Below are 16,977 nucleotides of genomic sequence, written 5' to 3' on the forward strand. Positions count from 1 at the left end.
CACTTGGAGGAATCACTGTGGGTAACAAGGGCACAGAATATACTCTGGGTGGGGGGACTTCATGGTCCATCACCAAGAGTAGCTCGGTAGTACCACAATGACCAAGAGCGGCTCGGAAGTACCAGCACTGGCCGAGTCCTGAAGGACATACCTGCCAGACTGGGCTTGCAGCAAGTGGTGAGAGAACCAACACGAGAAAATAGCATACTTGACCTCATCCTCACCAATCTACTTGTTACAGATGCATCTGTCCATGATAGCATTGGTAGGAGTGACCACCGCACAGTCCCTATGGAGACCAAGTCCCAACTTCACACTGAGGACATCCTCCATCGCATCATGTGGCACTACCACTGCTAAGTGGGAAAGAATAAGAACAGATCTAGCAACTAAAAACTGGGCATCCATGAGGCGCTGTGGGCCATTAGCAGCAGCAGAATTGTATACTGCCACAATCTGTAACCTCATGGCCCAGCATATCCCTAACTCCTTCATCACCATCAAGCTAGATGATCAACCCTGGTTCAATGACTGTAGAAAAGCATGCCAGGAGCAGCACTAGGCATACCTGAAAATGAGGTGCCAAATTAGTGAAGCTACAACACAGACGTTATATGCATGCTAAACAGCGGAAGCAGCATGCTACAGACAGAGCTGAACGATCCCACAACCAATGGATCAGATCAATACTCTGCTGTCCTGTCACACCCAGTTGCGAATGGTGGTGGACAATTAAGCAACTAACAAGAGGAGGAGGCTCCATGAACACCCCCATCCTCAATGATTACGGAGCCCGGCATGTGAAGAAAGACAAGGCTGAAGTGTTCATAACCATCTTCAACTGGAAGTGCCGAGTGGATGACCCTTCTTGGCCTCCTCCTCTGATCCCCACCATCACAGATGCCAGTCCTAAGCCAATTCAATTCACTCTACGTGACATCAAGAAGTGGTTGAGTGCACTGGACACAGCAAAAGCTACGGGTCCCGACGAAATCCCGACTGTAGTGCTGAAGACATGTGCTCCAGAACTAATTAGACCATAAGACCATAAGAGATAAGAGCAGGAGTAGGCCATTCGGCCCCTTGAGCCTGCTCCGTCATTTAATGAGATCATGGCCGATCTGATTTTTACCTCAACTCCACCTTCCCGCCTTTTCCCCATATCCTTTGACTCCTTTGCTGATCAAAAATATGTATAACTCAGCCTTGAATGTATTCAATGACTCAACCTTCACAGCTTTTTGGAGTAAAGAACTCCAAAGATTCATGACCCTCTGGGAGAAGAAATTCCTCCTCATTTCCGTCTTAAATGGGCGACCCCTTATTCTGAGACTATGCCCCCTAGTTTTAGATTCCCCCATGAGGGGTAACATCCTCTCAGTATCTAACCTATCGAGTCCCCTCAGAATCTTTTACGTTTCAATAAGATGTCCTCTCATTCTTCTAAACTCCAATGAGTATAGACCCAACCTGTTCAATCTTTCCTCATAAGACAACCCGGAATCAACCTGGTGAACCTTCTCTGAACTGCCTCCAATGCAAGTATGTCCTTCCTTAAATAAGGGCACCAGAACTGTAAGCAGTACTCCAGGTGTGGTCTCACCAGCACCCTGTACAGTTGTAGCATGACTTCCCTGCTTTTATACTCCATCCTCCTAGAAATAAAGGCCAATATTCCGTTTGCCTTCCGGATTACCTGCTGCACCTGTATGTTGACTTTTTGTGTTTCATGTACGAGGACACCCAGATCCCTCTGTACCGCAGCATTTTGTAGTATTGTAGTTGCGCCTCTAGTCAAGCTGTTCCAGTACAGCTATAACACTGGCATCCACTCGACAATGGAAAATTGCCCAGGTATGTCCTGTCCACAGAAAGCAGGACAAATCCAATTACTACCCCATTAGCCTACTCCTAATCATCAGCAAAGTGATGAAAGGAGTCGCCAACAGTGCCATCAAGCAGCATTTACTCATCAATAACCTGCTCATTGATATGCAATTTGGGTTCCTCCATTTCTGGAGATAGACTGTCCATCAATGTCCACTATAAGCCCACTGACTCCCACAGCTACTTGAAAACACTTCCTCTCACCCAGCTTCCTGTAAGGACTCTATTCCATTCTTCCAGTTTCTCTGTCTCCGTCGCATCTGTTCTGACGATGCCACCTTCCACACCAGTGCTTCCGGAATGTCTTCCTTTTTCCTCCGCCGAGAATTCCTCTCCACTTGGTTGACAGGACCCTCGACCGTGTCTATCCCATTTCTCGCACTTCTGCCCTCATCCCTTCCCCTCCCTCCCAGAGCTATGATCGAGTCTCCCTTGTCCTCACCTTCCACCCCACCAGCCTCTATATTCAATGGATAATCCTCCGCCATTTCCACCATCTCCAGCACGATGCCACCACCAAATACATCTTCCCCTCCCCTCCCCTTTCAGCATTCCAAAGGGAACATTCCCTCTGCAAAACCCTGGTCCCTCTTTCATCACCCCCAACACCCACTCCCCTTCCCCTGGCACCTTCTCATGTAAGCACAAGAGATGCAACACCTGCCCTTTCATCTCTCTTCCCACCGTTCAGGCCCCCAAAAACTCTTTCCAGGTGAAATAGCGATTTACTTATACTTCTTCCTACTTGGTATACTGCTGCTCACGATGTGGTCTCCTCCTTATTGGTAAGACCAAAGATTGAGCGATCGCTTTGCTGAACACCTCCATTCAGTTCGCAAGCGTGATCTTGAGATTCCGGTCGCTTGCCACTTTAATTCTCAGTCCCACTCCCGTTCTGACCTCTCTGTCCTTGGCCTCCTACAAGCAAACTCAAGGAACAGCACCTCATCTATCTACAGGCACTTTACAGCCTTCCGGCCTTAACATTGAGTTTACTAACTTCAGATCTTAACCACCACTCCCATTTTTCTCTAGATGGCAGGTGCTGGTAATGGAGGTTGGCTGCACCACTGGGGGTGGAGGAGTTGTGAGCTGGTGCTTGGATTGGGTATCTCCTATCAGCACACACCCGGGCAGGGCAGTCCGCAACCCTGGGGTGTACCGATTTGCTCTGCCAAATTCCCATGCCACAGGAGCCTTTTCCTCTTTGCCAGATTTTCCATGCTTCCCTCCCCCTCTGCTATAACCATTTATATCTCCTCTGGACCCATCTTTTGTTTCTTTATTTATCCCATTACCACCCGCTTTTGCCTCGTACCATCATCCCTTTTGTCATTTAATTATTCTTGCCCTCTACCCTATGACAGACCTTCCCTTTTATTCTCACAAACCCCCACTTTGCCTGGCTCTGTACTTGCTTAAAAACTGTTAATCTCTAACATCTTCTAATTCTGATGAAAGATCATTGACCTGAAACTTTAACTGTTTCTCTGTCCACAGATGCCACCTGACCTGCTGAGTATTTTTCAGCATTTTCTATTATTATTTCCTAAAAGTATTAGTCCTACTTGGTCGTAACTAGGACTTTTTGTAATCGATTCTGAATCTAGTTTTTGAACTGGATTGGATATTTGCTGGATAGCTATGCTAACAGATCTCAAACATGGACTTAAATTAACCAGTCATCAAGGTACAGATATACATGGAGATGCCACTTCCCAAGACGTACTGCAATCTTGGACATGCGTTTTCTGAAAAGGCAGAGTTCCGAGAAACCAAAGCTTGTACTTAAAACATTGGCCCCTGAAACTTAACTTGAGAAACCTTTGGTAGTGTGCCCATGTAGCACTATTGAAGTACGTATCTTTTAGGTCTAATAGTGCTAACCTTCCCTGGATAATTGGTAATGTGACCATCTTTCATTCCTTATGCTTTAGGAATCAGTTTGGGACCCTGAAGTGTACTACAGGGAAGAGTTTATCTTTCTTTGAGGACCACAAAATAGTAGAGTAGAAACCTGTTCTCAGTCAACTCTTTCTATTGTCCTGATACTAGTGGTTTCTTATTTTCTGGTCTAGGGAACGAATTGCTGTTTCCTGCTGTAGCTTGGGAGCCTGCATTTAGTGTTCAATCAAAGGCAGCAACTGACTTGAGAAAATGCCTGATTTGTTTAGCAACTGCCTGGAGCTATGTAGCTCTCTGGAGTCAAATCCTGACTTACGGGCCTGGTGGCATCGCATCCTAATTTGATTACATCCTTGTTGGGTGTCCATCGAGCCTTGGTCAGGACATTCATCTCTCGCTCGAGAATTTCCCACGACTGGAGAGTATCTGAAGTACAACCAAGTCTGCAGCAAGTGTATTATACAAGGGATCTGTTGAGTGTTGGTAGCCCCTATATGCTTAGCCTATTTTATGGATAACCTGGCCCAAAACTTTGTGACCATGGTTCGCAGGGATGTAGGATATGAGGAATCACTGAAAAAACTCCTGATGTTGTCCATCTGAGATCCAGAGGAAGTGTTCCATCCTGGGCCAGGGTACCCTTTAGCTAGCACATTGAACCTCATATTAAATGCCTGTGTATTTGGAACTTTGATATAGCAATGTCCCTTCTGGCAATTTGTCACAGTCTTCCTCATAGTACCCATTAACAAAGCCACAAGAGATTGACTACTATTTTACAGAACAGATCCATCCTGGATGAATAAATACAACGCATTTATAGAAAAATGTAACAAATGTTAGTGTTTCTGGAATTTTCAAAATGTATTTTAGTAAAATAGAGATATAAAACAGTTCACGAGCATACACAAAACTTTGATATATTAAACATTGTGAACAGATTCCCAGTTTTACCTATTGCTGTCTCTGGCATAGCAAATAGCGTTTTCTCTGTTGCCACTCGGAAGTGCCCATGCACTGACAAGCCAACACCCTAAAAAGAAAGTGAAAAAAAGTCATTAATGGCAATAATAAGTACAATGCATTCCCAAATTGTGGCCTTGTCTCAAGAATGTTACTGTATAACATCAATATTCTTATTTAGTCTGCAGTAAATATCTTATCAGTTTTTCACCCCCTTTAACCCTCCTCTCCTGAAGGCAGCAACTCCTGTTTTGATACACTTCAAAGAAGGCAAGGAGGGCAAGCCACCAGCCCTCCAATAGATTGACCAAGTGACCAATTCTTCATTGGAGCCTGAACAGCTAGGATTCTTTGACCATGAGAGCCATTACAGACAAGTGTGATAGCATCATCACCGAGCGTTCAGTTACACATTTCCAGCAGGCGTGGAAAGATCAGAACACAGGTTCAAACTAGTGAAAGGAAAATTTAGGACTGACATCAGGAAATTCTTCTCCATGCAAAGAGTGGTCAACCCTTGTAATGGACTGCCAGATAGAGTAGTAGAGGTTCAAATTCCTGGAATCATTTAAGAAAAAATTAAATGCAGCAAGGGTTGGAGGTGGCGGGGCGGGGGTGGGGTAGTTGCTAGGGTCTTTCTGGTTTGACTAACTAAGATGGGCCAAATGTCTTCCTCTTCTTTGCACAGGGACACAAGAACCAACTGAGGTGCCTCATTTTCACAGTAACTGAAAGTGGCTAAATAAGCAGCCTATGTCCTCAGAATATGCCAAAGCACTTTACAAACAGTGAAATACTTTTGAAGTGGAATCACTGTTGTTATCTGGGTAAAGACGGCTACCAATTTGCACACATCAAGGTTAGCCAAACAGCAAATGAATGAATGAACGACTAGTTAATCTGATTTTGGTGGTGTTGATTGAGGGATGAATATTGGTCAGGACACAGAGAGAATTTCCTGCTCTACTTCAAATGGTACCATGGGACCTTTTACGCCCACCTGAACAGGTGGACAAGGCTTCGGTAACAACTCATCTGAAAGACAACACGTCTAACAATGCAGCACTGCCCCAGTAATGCACTGAAATATTTGCATCACAATAAGTGACCAGTTTAAATTCAACTTGCCTTTGATGTTTTCTCATGTTTTTAAGACAGGGAGGAATTTCTTTACTAGTGCTGTCTCATCAGGTTTCGTCACAAGTTTTATTTCTTTAATCTAGGGAGATTTATGATGATTTAATGGTACCACTTTCAAATTCAGTAGCAGTTAATTAAGACGCCTTGCTTAACAGATCATCCTGGCGAACCGAAGTAATATCAGACTGTTCCGTCTGCGATCTTTCCAGCCCACCAGCATTTCTGTCAGCGATGAGACTTAGCTACCTGGGTGCCGGTAGAGCAGCCGAGTCTCACAACTGACTAAATTTCTGGTCCACTGAAATCATCGAGTTGAGGAGGCACGAAATAAAACTTCCAGCTGCAAGACTCAGCTGTTCTACCGGCATGCAAATAGAGCAGAGTCTCATAGCTGATTGAAATGACAGCCAATTGTATCACCTTATCAGATGGAAGGGTTCCACTATCCCACTAAATCAGTGGTCGGTCTATAGGGTATCGTCAAATGGGGGACAAAAAAAAGCCAGTTCCCAGTGGGTGGTCCTGCTTGCCCACGTAAGTGGCTTCTACTGCAGACTGTTGACACCCAAATTTGGTATTGGAGAAACTGATCTGACTTAACAAAATAGATGACATAACTACACAAAAATAGTTTATATTATTTATGCTGTTCATATAATCTGGGCTACCTTTAAAAGTAGGATCGGTTTATTTAGGGTTTTGTAGGGTTTCATTACAATGCTTTACCTGATGGAAACCGTGAACAGTCTGCACAACAAAAAACAAAAAGAAAATCTTTGGAGCTTGAAATGTTAACACAGGAACACATTGCCTCCCTAGATTTCTCTTGTGAATATATAAGAGTCTGCTGGGTTGTTGGAATATCAGGAGATCTCCACTGCCTCATCCAAGGGGTTATTTTTCATATGTAAGCCTAGATCATGATTGCAGGTAATTCACCCACTGGATTATGATGGATGGAGCAGAATGGGGGGAGGAAAGAATGAGGGAGGGAGGAAAAAGGAAGAGAAACAACATGGAAGCTCAGCCAGATCCTGCCCTCAATGTTCATATAGACACGGGCGCATGTGTGTGTGCACACGCTCCAGCAGGGTCACAGGATAATGATCTCAATTCTTCCACATACCAGTTAAGAGACTTTGCAGCCTATTGGAACACCTCCATGACCCTAACACAGTGCAAACTAGGGATTGAACCTGTTCCATAGGGCTCATTAGCTCACCAGGCAATGTATTTGCCCACTAAGTCATTGGGTAAGCATAGCACTTCCAAGCATCCGTTCATTATTTTGAAAAATATTCATAAATGAACATTCAGGAATCTAAGAATGGAAGTATAACAAAATGTCAACTGGTCATTGATCCCACAATTATAGCAACAAGTCAGATGCAAAAGCCAGAAGAGCCTGATGTTTCTGAAAAAAAATGAACGAAGAAATTGTGCAATTTTGTAGAATCTCAACCTATTATCCATGTCACTTGAAATGTGGTACCCATAATATACACACCGTCTACTGCTGTGTACAACCTTACAGCAATAGTCAAAAGGCTCCACAGACAGATTCTCCAGATAAACCACAAGAAAAGTGGCACCAACATTACTCTGGTCCTCACTCCTAAATTTCCTCCTTTTTTTCAACTAAACATGTTTAGTTAGTGAGTTTCACATGTCGGTTTTGGAAGCACACATACAAATGTAGGATTTTGAACGTTTTGTTACTAGTCACTATTTTTGAAAACTTGTCCGATTGCTTAAAAGTAATCGTAACATGGGTCAGACTTGCATAGCAAGATCAGCATTACCGTGGATGCAAATGAATTACCCTCAAGCATCTATATTATTAGAAGATAAATCTTATGAAAACAAAACAAATTTCATTGTTTGATCAGAGACTATGGTTCAATAGTGTTCCTGCAGATTATATTTGGTTAGCAATTTGAAGAAAGTAGTACATTACACAGGATATCTGTAAACTAGACATTGTAGAAACATTCCTTCGGAGCTTAAACAGTAATACTACTTGTGCCAGAAGGAAAGTAAATCATCCATTCCAGTGCAGTGATTGATCACAGTGACCTTTACTCTGGGAAGGGGAAGGAGATCAGTTTGTAACTAGCAAACACCATGGTAGCTCGAATCAGAGAGATTAAAGCCAACAGCAGCTGCCACATTAATTTGAATGGAAAAGTCCAACATGAACAAGGGAGCATACTGCAATTTTCCTAGTGCTGTTTTTAAATTCAATTGAAAATGTAGTCTGGACTCTTAATTGTTTCTGCCGTCAAGTCTTATACATCTGCTGTCCAAATTGGCTTAAAGAGAGAAACTGCAGAAGAGTGCATAAGCATAGACAATGTAGAAGTCACCGGACACTGAAAAGGTAATATTCTTATTTTAATAAATATTTATAGAACGCACTACAGGATTCAACATAGAAACTACTGTATAACCTTAGTTTGTTGTTGCAAACTGGAGCAGTGTGAAACCATGCAGGTTTCATGATAACTTTAATTTTTAAGTTTAAAATAAAAGGCAGCAGCCCCAGGACCATTTTTACATCATTAATGTTAGTGAAGAGCTCTCGCTAACCATATTCCGCACAATCCTGATTGGAACTATGCACATGCATGCACACATACATCCACAGAGCATCACTTTGCCTGAGGAGTGCACATCTGGCAGTATAGCTCGATGTTGTGCTTCGCTGGTCTAAAGCAGTTCTGGTGTTAAATTGCTACCTGCGGTATAAAAAGGGTCATAAGAAATCAGGGCAGTGACGTTGACAAGTCTACTGACACCATCGAAACCAATCTTTATTTGGCTGGTAGCATGTATACCTATCAAGACCAAGGAAAAAAACTGTTTTTATCTTCTTGCAGGAGAACCATTAGTCAAGATAGTTACTCACACACAGACCTCCTTGTTAGGAGTCCAAGGCTATAGTATAATAGTCACTAGAACAGTAGCACACTATATTCAGTGCTCTTTGATTGTTTAGTAGCTGGATTACCAAGGTCAGTGCAAGCTTCATTTCCAGTTCATTTGCTCAAATGCATCTTTCACTTGCAAGAAATAACAGCAAAAAAATGTGTATGGTAAAAAATGGCCAATTACACAAACCAGATGTAGAAGGCATGTTATGTCACATTATGTACATCCATGCAATGCAAAGGTTCAGCTGTGGCCATGATACTATGTACCTGCCTGTGTTAAACAGAAATTTCTGTTTATCAGATCTTTTCATAACATTGCCGTAGATGATAGAACAGATAACATCACAACATATTGCACCTGGCTCCCTCTTTCCAAACATAATCAATTTAAACTCCTTGTCTTCAAATTCCTCCATGACCTTGCCCCACCCTATCACTGCAACCTCGTCCAGCGTTATATTCTTTCCCCACTCACCACCCCCCCCCCCCCCCCATGCAAACTTTGGTCCTCTGACTTTGACTTTTTGTGCATCTCCCTTTCCTTCATCCCATCATTAAGCCTTAATCCATCTTGGCCCCACTTTCTGGAACTCCCTCTATAAACCCGGTCATGTCTCTACTTCCTTCTCCTCCTTAAAAACCTTCTCAAAGCCCAGCTTTTTGACGAAGCTTTCAGTCACCCCTCTTAATCTCTCCCCCCATGGCTCAGTTTTTGTTTCCTTTTCTATTTCCATTTGTGGAACAACTGGGACATTTTTTTAAAAGCACTAAATGCACTAAATAAGTGGAAATTGCTGTTATCATTGTTAGATCACATGTGTTTTCTACAGTGTCATTGACGTAACAAGGAAGTAGTCCTGAAGGATGGGGATGGAAGGAGAAAGCTTTATAGTTAGTGTCTGCTGTCATTACAGCTATGGGTATATGGGAAGTGTTTGTACAGCTTAGCAATACCAGTGACAATTTTCAACTACTTGTTTCCGCTTTAAGGTTTCAGCAGGGAAATGCTGGGAAGAGTTTGGCCTAATCAAAGTATCATATACTTGTACTAAGCAATGCATAATGTCTAGCCCAGCTATACATAAACATTATTCTTATCAGTTAATACATGAGATTAGAATATTAATAGAACCAATGGATAATATAAAAATCTGTTAACACTGCTTAAAGGCGACAAATTTCATTCACTGGGATAGAGTACTAAAAGTGAATATCATATGAGATGTTCTGACAAAACTCATGTCACAAACAATCATTCACAACTAGCAGAAACTGTCAAGGAATTACTTTGAGATTACTATTTTGGTTCAGCTTTTGAAAACAGAGTTTAGAGCCCAAAGGCCAACAGCTGCACTATTATTACTTTTGCACCCTTGAGACAAACAAATAGCTTATCTTTTTCATTGTTTGTTCACAACATTTTAGTGACTGAGAAATAAAATGTTCCTTCAAAAAAAACAGTTGCTTCAAGTACCAGTAGTCATGAGCCTTGCAGCAATAATATGTCTAGTGGCAGTTTTATCTGGACAAGGATTGTAGCAATTCTAAATCCTCAGCATTTCTCCCAATAAAGTGACCTTGACTATACCACAGCCTTCTTGCTTTCTACACACAATTATCTCAAATGTTTCAGATTAAACTACATAATAGCTGGTCCTGATCTGTGCTCCTCCCTATCACTATACTACAGTTTCACTGGCTTGTTGTGACAGGCCGGTGAAGACATTGTGTACCTTACTTCACTCTTTAAAAAAAAAAGCCAGCCTTGCCAGCGTCACCCACATTTTAAAACTCTGCTCTCTGTCTATTAAAATTATCAGTGTTGGTCAGATGTAGAGGAAATGCTGTTTCATCCTAATTCTAGGAAATCATGTCAGTTACCAAACATTAGAGATTACATCTCAAAAACAGAAACATTTCATTTGGGAAAACGATCCACATAAACCACAAATTACCTGTCTTCATTGACACCTCTATGAGAAAATCACCTTTATATTACACAGAACTCATATTGTATCTGCAAGTGATGTTCTTGCATTTGAAAAAAAATAATTCACATGTCAGAACGTGAAAAAAAACTGTAGTATTGATCCTCATCAACAACTTGTATTTATATAGCGCCTTTAACGGAGTAAAATGTCCCAAGGCGCTTCACTGGAGTTTTATCAGACTAAATTTGGCACCGAGCCACATAAGGAGGTATTAGGACATGTGACCAAAAGCTTGGTCAAAGAGATAGGTTTAAAGAGCATCTTAAAAGGAGGATAGAGAGGCAGAGAGGTTAAGGGAGGGAATTCCAAGGTTTAGGGTCTAGGCAGGTGAAGGCACGGCCGCCAATGGTGGGGCAAAGGAAATCGGGGATGCACAAGAGGCCAGAATTGGAGGAATGCAGAATTCTTGGAGGGTTGTAGGGCTGGAGGAGGTTACAGAGATAGGAAGAGGTGATTTGAACATAAGAATGACAATTTGGATTGAAATAAATGATAAGAAGGGATCGATCACACTAATAGGGGTATACTATAGACCAACTAATAGTGGAAAGGAGGTGGAGGAAGAAATATGTAAGCAAGTATGTGAAATGAATAAAGGACATAGAATAATAATCATGGGAGACTTTAACTACCCACAAATAAATTGGCAAGAAGAGGTTAGGTAAAGGGGTACAGGGAATGGAGTTTTTACAATGTGTGCAAGACTCCTTTCTTACCCAGTATGTAAAAAGCCCAATATGAAAGGAAGCACTGCTGGACCTAGGAATGGGAATTGAACCAGAACAGATATGAGAAGTAAGCATAGGGGAACATCTAGGCAATAGCGATCACAACATAATAAGGTTTAAGACAAAGAATGAGAAGGAAAAAAGTAAAACAAAGACCAAAGTAATAAATTGGAAAAAAGCTGATTTTAAGGGGATTAGAATGGAACTAGGGAAAATAAACTGGAAAATGTATTGAACAAACAAAGAAATAGAACAGCAGTGGGAAACATTTAAAACGGTGATCAATAGAGTCCAAGAGAAATATATCCCACTAAAAAGCAAGAACAAACTAGCCAGTAATGACACACCATGGATGACTAAACGAATAAAGGAAAAATTGAAACTAAAGAAAAAGGCATACACTAAGTACATAGACAACAAAGGAGAGGACGACAAAAAGGAATACAAAAAAGGTTAGGAAAGAAGTCAAAAAAACAATTAGGAAAGCAAAGAGTAACTACGAAATTAAATTATCAAGGAATATAAAAAGAAATAACAAAAGTATTCTACAGACATACAAATAACAAAAGAAAAACCGCGACAGGGATAGGGCAACTAAGGGATACACACAATCAACTCACAGGTATTGACAGCGAAATGGCAGAAATATTAAATAGTTACTTTGCCTCAGTTTTTACTCGGGAGACTAACATGGTGGGCATGATATTAGAAGTCGAGTTCAAAAAAGATATAAAGACATTAATCAAACTCAGGATAAAACCCCTGGTCCGGATGGATTGCATTCGTGCATATTAAAAGATGTTAGAGAAGAGATAGCAGAGGCACTATTACACATATATAAAAATTAATTAGAAAAGGGAATAGGGCCAGAACACTGGCGGACAGCTAATGTGATTCCTATATTTAAAAAGAGAGACAGAACAAGTCCAGGGAAGACATTGATTAATTGGCAGAATGGGCATGTAATTGGCAAATGAAATTCAATATAGATAAATGTGAGGTGGCACATTTTGGTAGGAAGACTAAAGAGGCCACATATTCCTTGGAAAATAAGAGTCTAAATTGGATAGAGCAGAGGGATCTGGGGGTACAGATACACAAATCACTAAAAGTGGTGACGCTGGTTAATAAGGCCATAAAAAAAACAAGCACTGGGGTTCATCTCTAGAGGCATAGAATTGAAAAGCAGAGAAGTTATGTTCATAGAATCATAGAATGGTTACAGCAGAAAAGGAAGTCATTCGGCATGTCTAGTCCGTGCCGGCTCTCTGCAAGAGCAATCCAGCTGGTCCCACTCCCCTGCCCTTTCCCCGTGGCCTTGCAATTTTTTTTTCTATCAAGTACGTACCCAATTCTCTTTTGAAAGCCACGATTGAATTTGCCTCCACCATCCCCTCAGGCAGTGCATTCCAGATCATAACCACTCGCTACGCAAGAAAGTTTTTTCTCATGTCGCCTTTGGTTCTTTTGTCAATCACCTTAAATCTGTGCCCTTTGGTTCTCGAACCTTCCGCTAATGGGGACAATTTCTCTCTATCTATTCTGTCTAGACCCCTCATGATTTTGAACACCTCTATTAAATCTCCTCTCAACCTTTTCTGCTCTAAGGAGAACAACCCCAGCTTCTCCAGTCTATCCTCATAACTGAAGTCCCTTAACCCTGGAACCATTCTAGTAAATCTTTTCTGCATGCTCTCCAAGGCCTTCGCATCCTTCCTAAAGTGCGGTGCCCAGAACTGGACACAATACTCCAGTCGTGGCCGAACCAGTGTTTTATAAAGGTTCATCATAACATCCTTGCTTTTGTACTCTATTTACAAAGCCCAGGATCCTGTATGCTTTTTTATCTGCATTCTCAACCTGCCCTGCCACTTTTAATGATTTGTGCACATATATCCCCAGGTCTCTCTGTTCCTGCACCCCCTTTAGAATTGTACCATTTAGTTTATATTGCCTTTCTTTGTTCTTCCTACCAAAATGTATTACTTCGCACTTCTCTGCTTTAAATTTCATCTGCCACGTCTTCGCCCATTCCACCAGCCTGTCTATGTCCTCTTGAAGTCTATCACTATCCTCCTCACTGTTCACTACACTTCCAAGTATTGTGTCATCTGCAAATTTTGAAATTGTGCCCTGTACACCCAAGTCCAAGTCATTCATATATATCAAGAAAAGCAGTGGTCCTAGTACCGACCCCTGGGGAACACCAATCCTCCAGTCCGAAAAACAGCCGATCACCACTACTCTCTGTTTCCTGTCACTTAGTCAATTTTGTATCCATGCTGTCACTGACCCTTTTATTCCATGGGTTTCAACTTTGCAAACAAGCCTATTATGTGGCACTTTATCAAACATCTTTTGGAAGTCCATACACACCACATCAACCGCATAGCCCTCATCAAAAAAACTCTATCAAGTTAGTTAAGCACAATTTGCCTTTAACAAATCTGTGCTGGCTTTCCTTAATTAATCCACACTTGTCCAAGTGACTGTTAATTTTGTCCCAGATTATTGTTTCTAAAAGCTTCCCCACCACTGAGGTTAAACTGATTGGCCTGTAGTTGCTGGGTTTATCCTAATACTCTTTTTTGAACAGGGATGTAGCATTTGCAATTCTCTAGTCCTCTGGCACCACTCCAGTATCTAAGGATGATTGGAAGATTATGGCCAGTACCTCCGCAGTTTCCACCCTTACTTCCCTCAGCAACCTAGGATGCATCCCATCTGGACCAGGTGACTTATCTACATTAAGTACAGCCAGCCTTTCTAGTACCTCCTCTTTATCAATTTTAAGCCCATCCAGTATCTCAACTTCCTCTTCTTTTATTGTGACTTTGGCAGCATTCTCTTCCTTGGTAAAGACAGATGCAAAGTACTCACTTAGCACCTCAGCCATGCCCTCTGCCTCCATGAGTAGGTCTCTTGTACAGAACCTTGGCTTGACTACACTTGGAGTATTGTGAACAATTCTGGTCCCATGGAATAAAGAGAGATAGAGGCACCAGAGAAGGTTCAAAAAAGATTTACTAGGGTGATACCAGAACTGAGAGGTTATACCTATCAGGAAAGATTGAACAGGCTGGGGCTCTTTTCTCTAGAAAAGAGAAGACTGAGGGGTGACCTGATACAGGTTTTTAAGATTATGAAAGGGTTTGATAGGGTAGATGTAGAGAAGAAGTTTCCAATTGCAGGGGAGGTCAGAAGTAGGAGCCATAAATATATGGTAGTCACTAATAAATCCAATAGGGGATTCAGGAAAAATTTCTTCACCCAGAGAGTGGTTAGAATGTGAAACTCACTACCACAAGGAGCAGTTGAGACGACTAGCATAGATGCATTTAAGGGGAAGCTAGATAAACACATGAGGGAGAAAGAAATAGAAGGATATGGTGATAGAGTTAGATGAAGTAGAGAGGGAAGAGGCTCGTTTGGAGCATAAACATTGGCATGGACCTGTTTCTGTGCTGTACATTCTATGTAATTCTATGCAATTTTAAATTCAAGATTTGGCTAGACCGGGAGCCAATGTAGGTCAGCGAGCACAGGGGTGATGGGTGAATGGGACTTGGTGCAAGTTAAGATACGGCAGAGTTTTGGATGAGCTTAAGTTTATGAAGGGTGGAAGGTGGGAGGCCAGCCAGGAGAGCATTGGAATAGTCAAGTCTGGACTATTCCTCCACCACTCTCCGATCATCTTTCCAATGTGTTGTTTAGTCTGCTTGGTGACGTAATCTGAAACACTGCAGTTAAATAAATGTAAGTGACCTGTCATGACGGGATTTCAGTCAGAAAAAAAAGGTACCCTTTCAATTTTTAGGATTATGTACAATTCTTTGTAATAATTCCACATGACATCAGTAAAATTCACTACATTACCCCCTACCAGAAAAATGTACTACAGTCTATTCTTTAATTCAGCTGTTTCATTTCCATTGTTTATGGATTTGTTAAGCGCACACACAGCTATGGTTTAGTATCGTCTTGATTAAAAGCAGGATGTAAATACCAATTTTTATTGATTTCACCAACATTTAAAACATTTTGCTGGACTCTTCTAGGGGGAATAAAATTGAAATGAGCCCTCTCTGGATTTGAACTGGAATTCTGATTCTAACCAACATTCCGACAGAAAATTTCTTCATTGCCAAAACAACTTACTTGCTCTTAGCAAATTTACAGTCCCAACTTGGATCAGTTGGTAGCATTCTCAACTCAGTCAGAAGGTCTCGAGCTCAAGCCAAACTATTGACCTGAGCACATTATCTTAACCTACACTTTAGTGTAGTACTGAGGGAGTGCTGTATTGTCAGATGTGCTGTCGTTCAGATGAGACATTAAACTGAGGCCTTGTCTGCCTGGTCAGGGGAAGGTAAAAGATCCCAAGGCACTATTCAAAAAGGCCTAGGGGAGTTGTCCCAGTGTCCCGGTCAACATTCTTTCCTCAACCAACACCATGAGAAAAAACTAATTATCATGTCATTTGTTCATTTATGGGACCTTGCTGTGCACAAATTGGCAGCTGTATTTGCCTAAATAACAGTGATTGCATTTTCAAAAATAATTAATCCATTGTAAAGCACTTTGGTACATCCTGATGAATGCAAGTTCATTCTCTCTTGCTTTAACTACATGCTTTAATTTGGCAGTTTCAGTGCCTCTACTTTTTTTGCAGTATCCATTAACACCATTCTTCCATATAAACCCCCACCCCATCTACAGACTGAAGTCCACAAACTGCTATAACTGATGCTATATGGATTTTCTCTTTTGGGATCAAGTTTACATACAAGATTTCTTAGTGAAACGAAACCCATAGCTCTTGTTAGCGTGGATTTTGGACTGTTGAACTAAAGGCAACGATGAAGTGACTAATGGGTACACGACAGTGGTATTTACCCTAAAACCACACTGAAATGCGCTTTGTGTAGATTAGACTAACCTTAATTAAAGGCTTAAATATAACGCTTGACTACTAATAAAATGGACACTACTAAACAAAATGGATTCTGTGACTGTGGGAAAGACAGTTAAAAGTGTTGAGTTTGTACATTCCAGAACTGGCTTACAGTCTGGGAATACAAAGGACATTTCATAACGAACTGATAAAACTATAGAACCAGACTGCATGAAACAAACAAGATTTCTTAGTGAAACGAAACCCATAGCTCTCAATTTCATTTCAGTTTGTTTCATTGAGGGGAGGCAAACTTCTAATCAAGACCTTTGCGCCAGATTGTACAAAGTTTTTCCAAATGGTAAACACTTACGTCATCTCTGAAACTACTATCAGGTGGTATATACAAGTTACAATCATTACGAGGCTTTGTTTGGTGAACATTGGGTGCAGGATCGCCCAAAAAAGGGACACTGTTCAACTGTACAAAAGTTGTAAGAAAAGGATGTGGTAAATTTTCTTTACCATAGCGATAC

General features: G+C 41.4%; 2 protein-coding genes across 3 annotated transcripts in view; one reads left to right on the plus strand and one right to left on the minus strand.

The window, feature by feature from the left end:
• The window catches only part of hibch (3-hydroxyisobutyryl-CoA hydrolase), a 140,442-nt gene that overhangs the window by 47,007 nt on the left and 76,458 nt on the right, over positions 1–16,977 (minus strand). For both annotated transcript variants that reach the window (XM_067987736.1, XM_067987737.1), the window contains one exon: positions 4,747–4,825. In XM_067987736.1, the coding sequence (XP_067843837.1) occupies positions 4,747–4,825 (79 nt within the window). The remainder of the gene's footprint in view (positions 1–4,746; positions 4,826–16,977) is intronic.
• The window catches only part of LOC137323794 (inositol polyphosphate 1-phosphatase-like), a 139,195-nt gene continuing 130,235 nt past the window's right edge, over positions 8,018–16,977 (plus strand). Inside the window, exon 1 of the mRNA XM_067987735.1 lies at positions 8,018–8,275. The gene's annotated coding sequence lies outside the window, so the exon portion shown is untranslated. The remainder of the gene's footprint in view (positions 8,276–16,977) is intronic.

This window comes from Heptranchias perlo, chromosome 7, assembly GCF_035084215.1.
Source record: "Heptranchias perlo isolate sHepPer1 chromosome 7, sHepPer1.hap1, whole genome shotgun sequence".
NCBI classification, from domain to species: Eukaryota; Metazoa; Chordata; class Chondrichthyes; order Hexanchiformes; family Hexanchidae; genus Heptranchias; species Heptranchias perlo.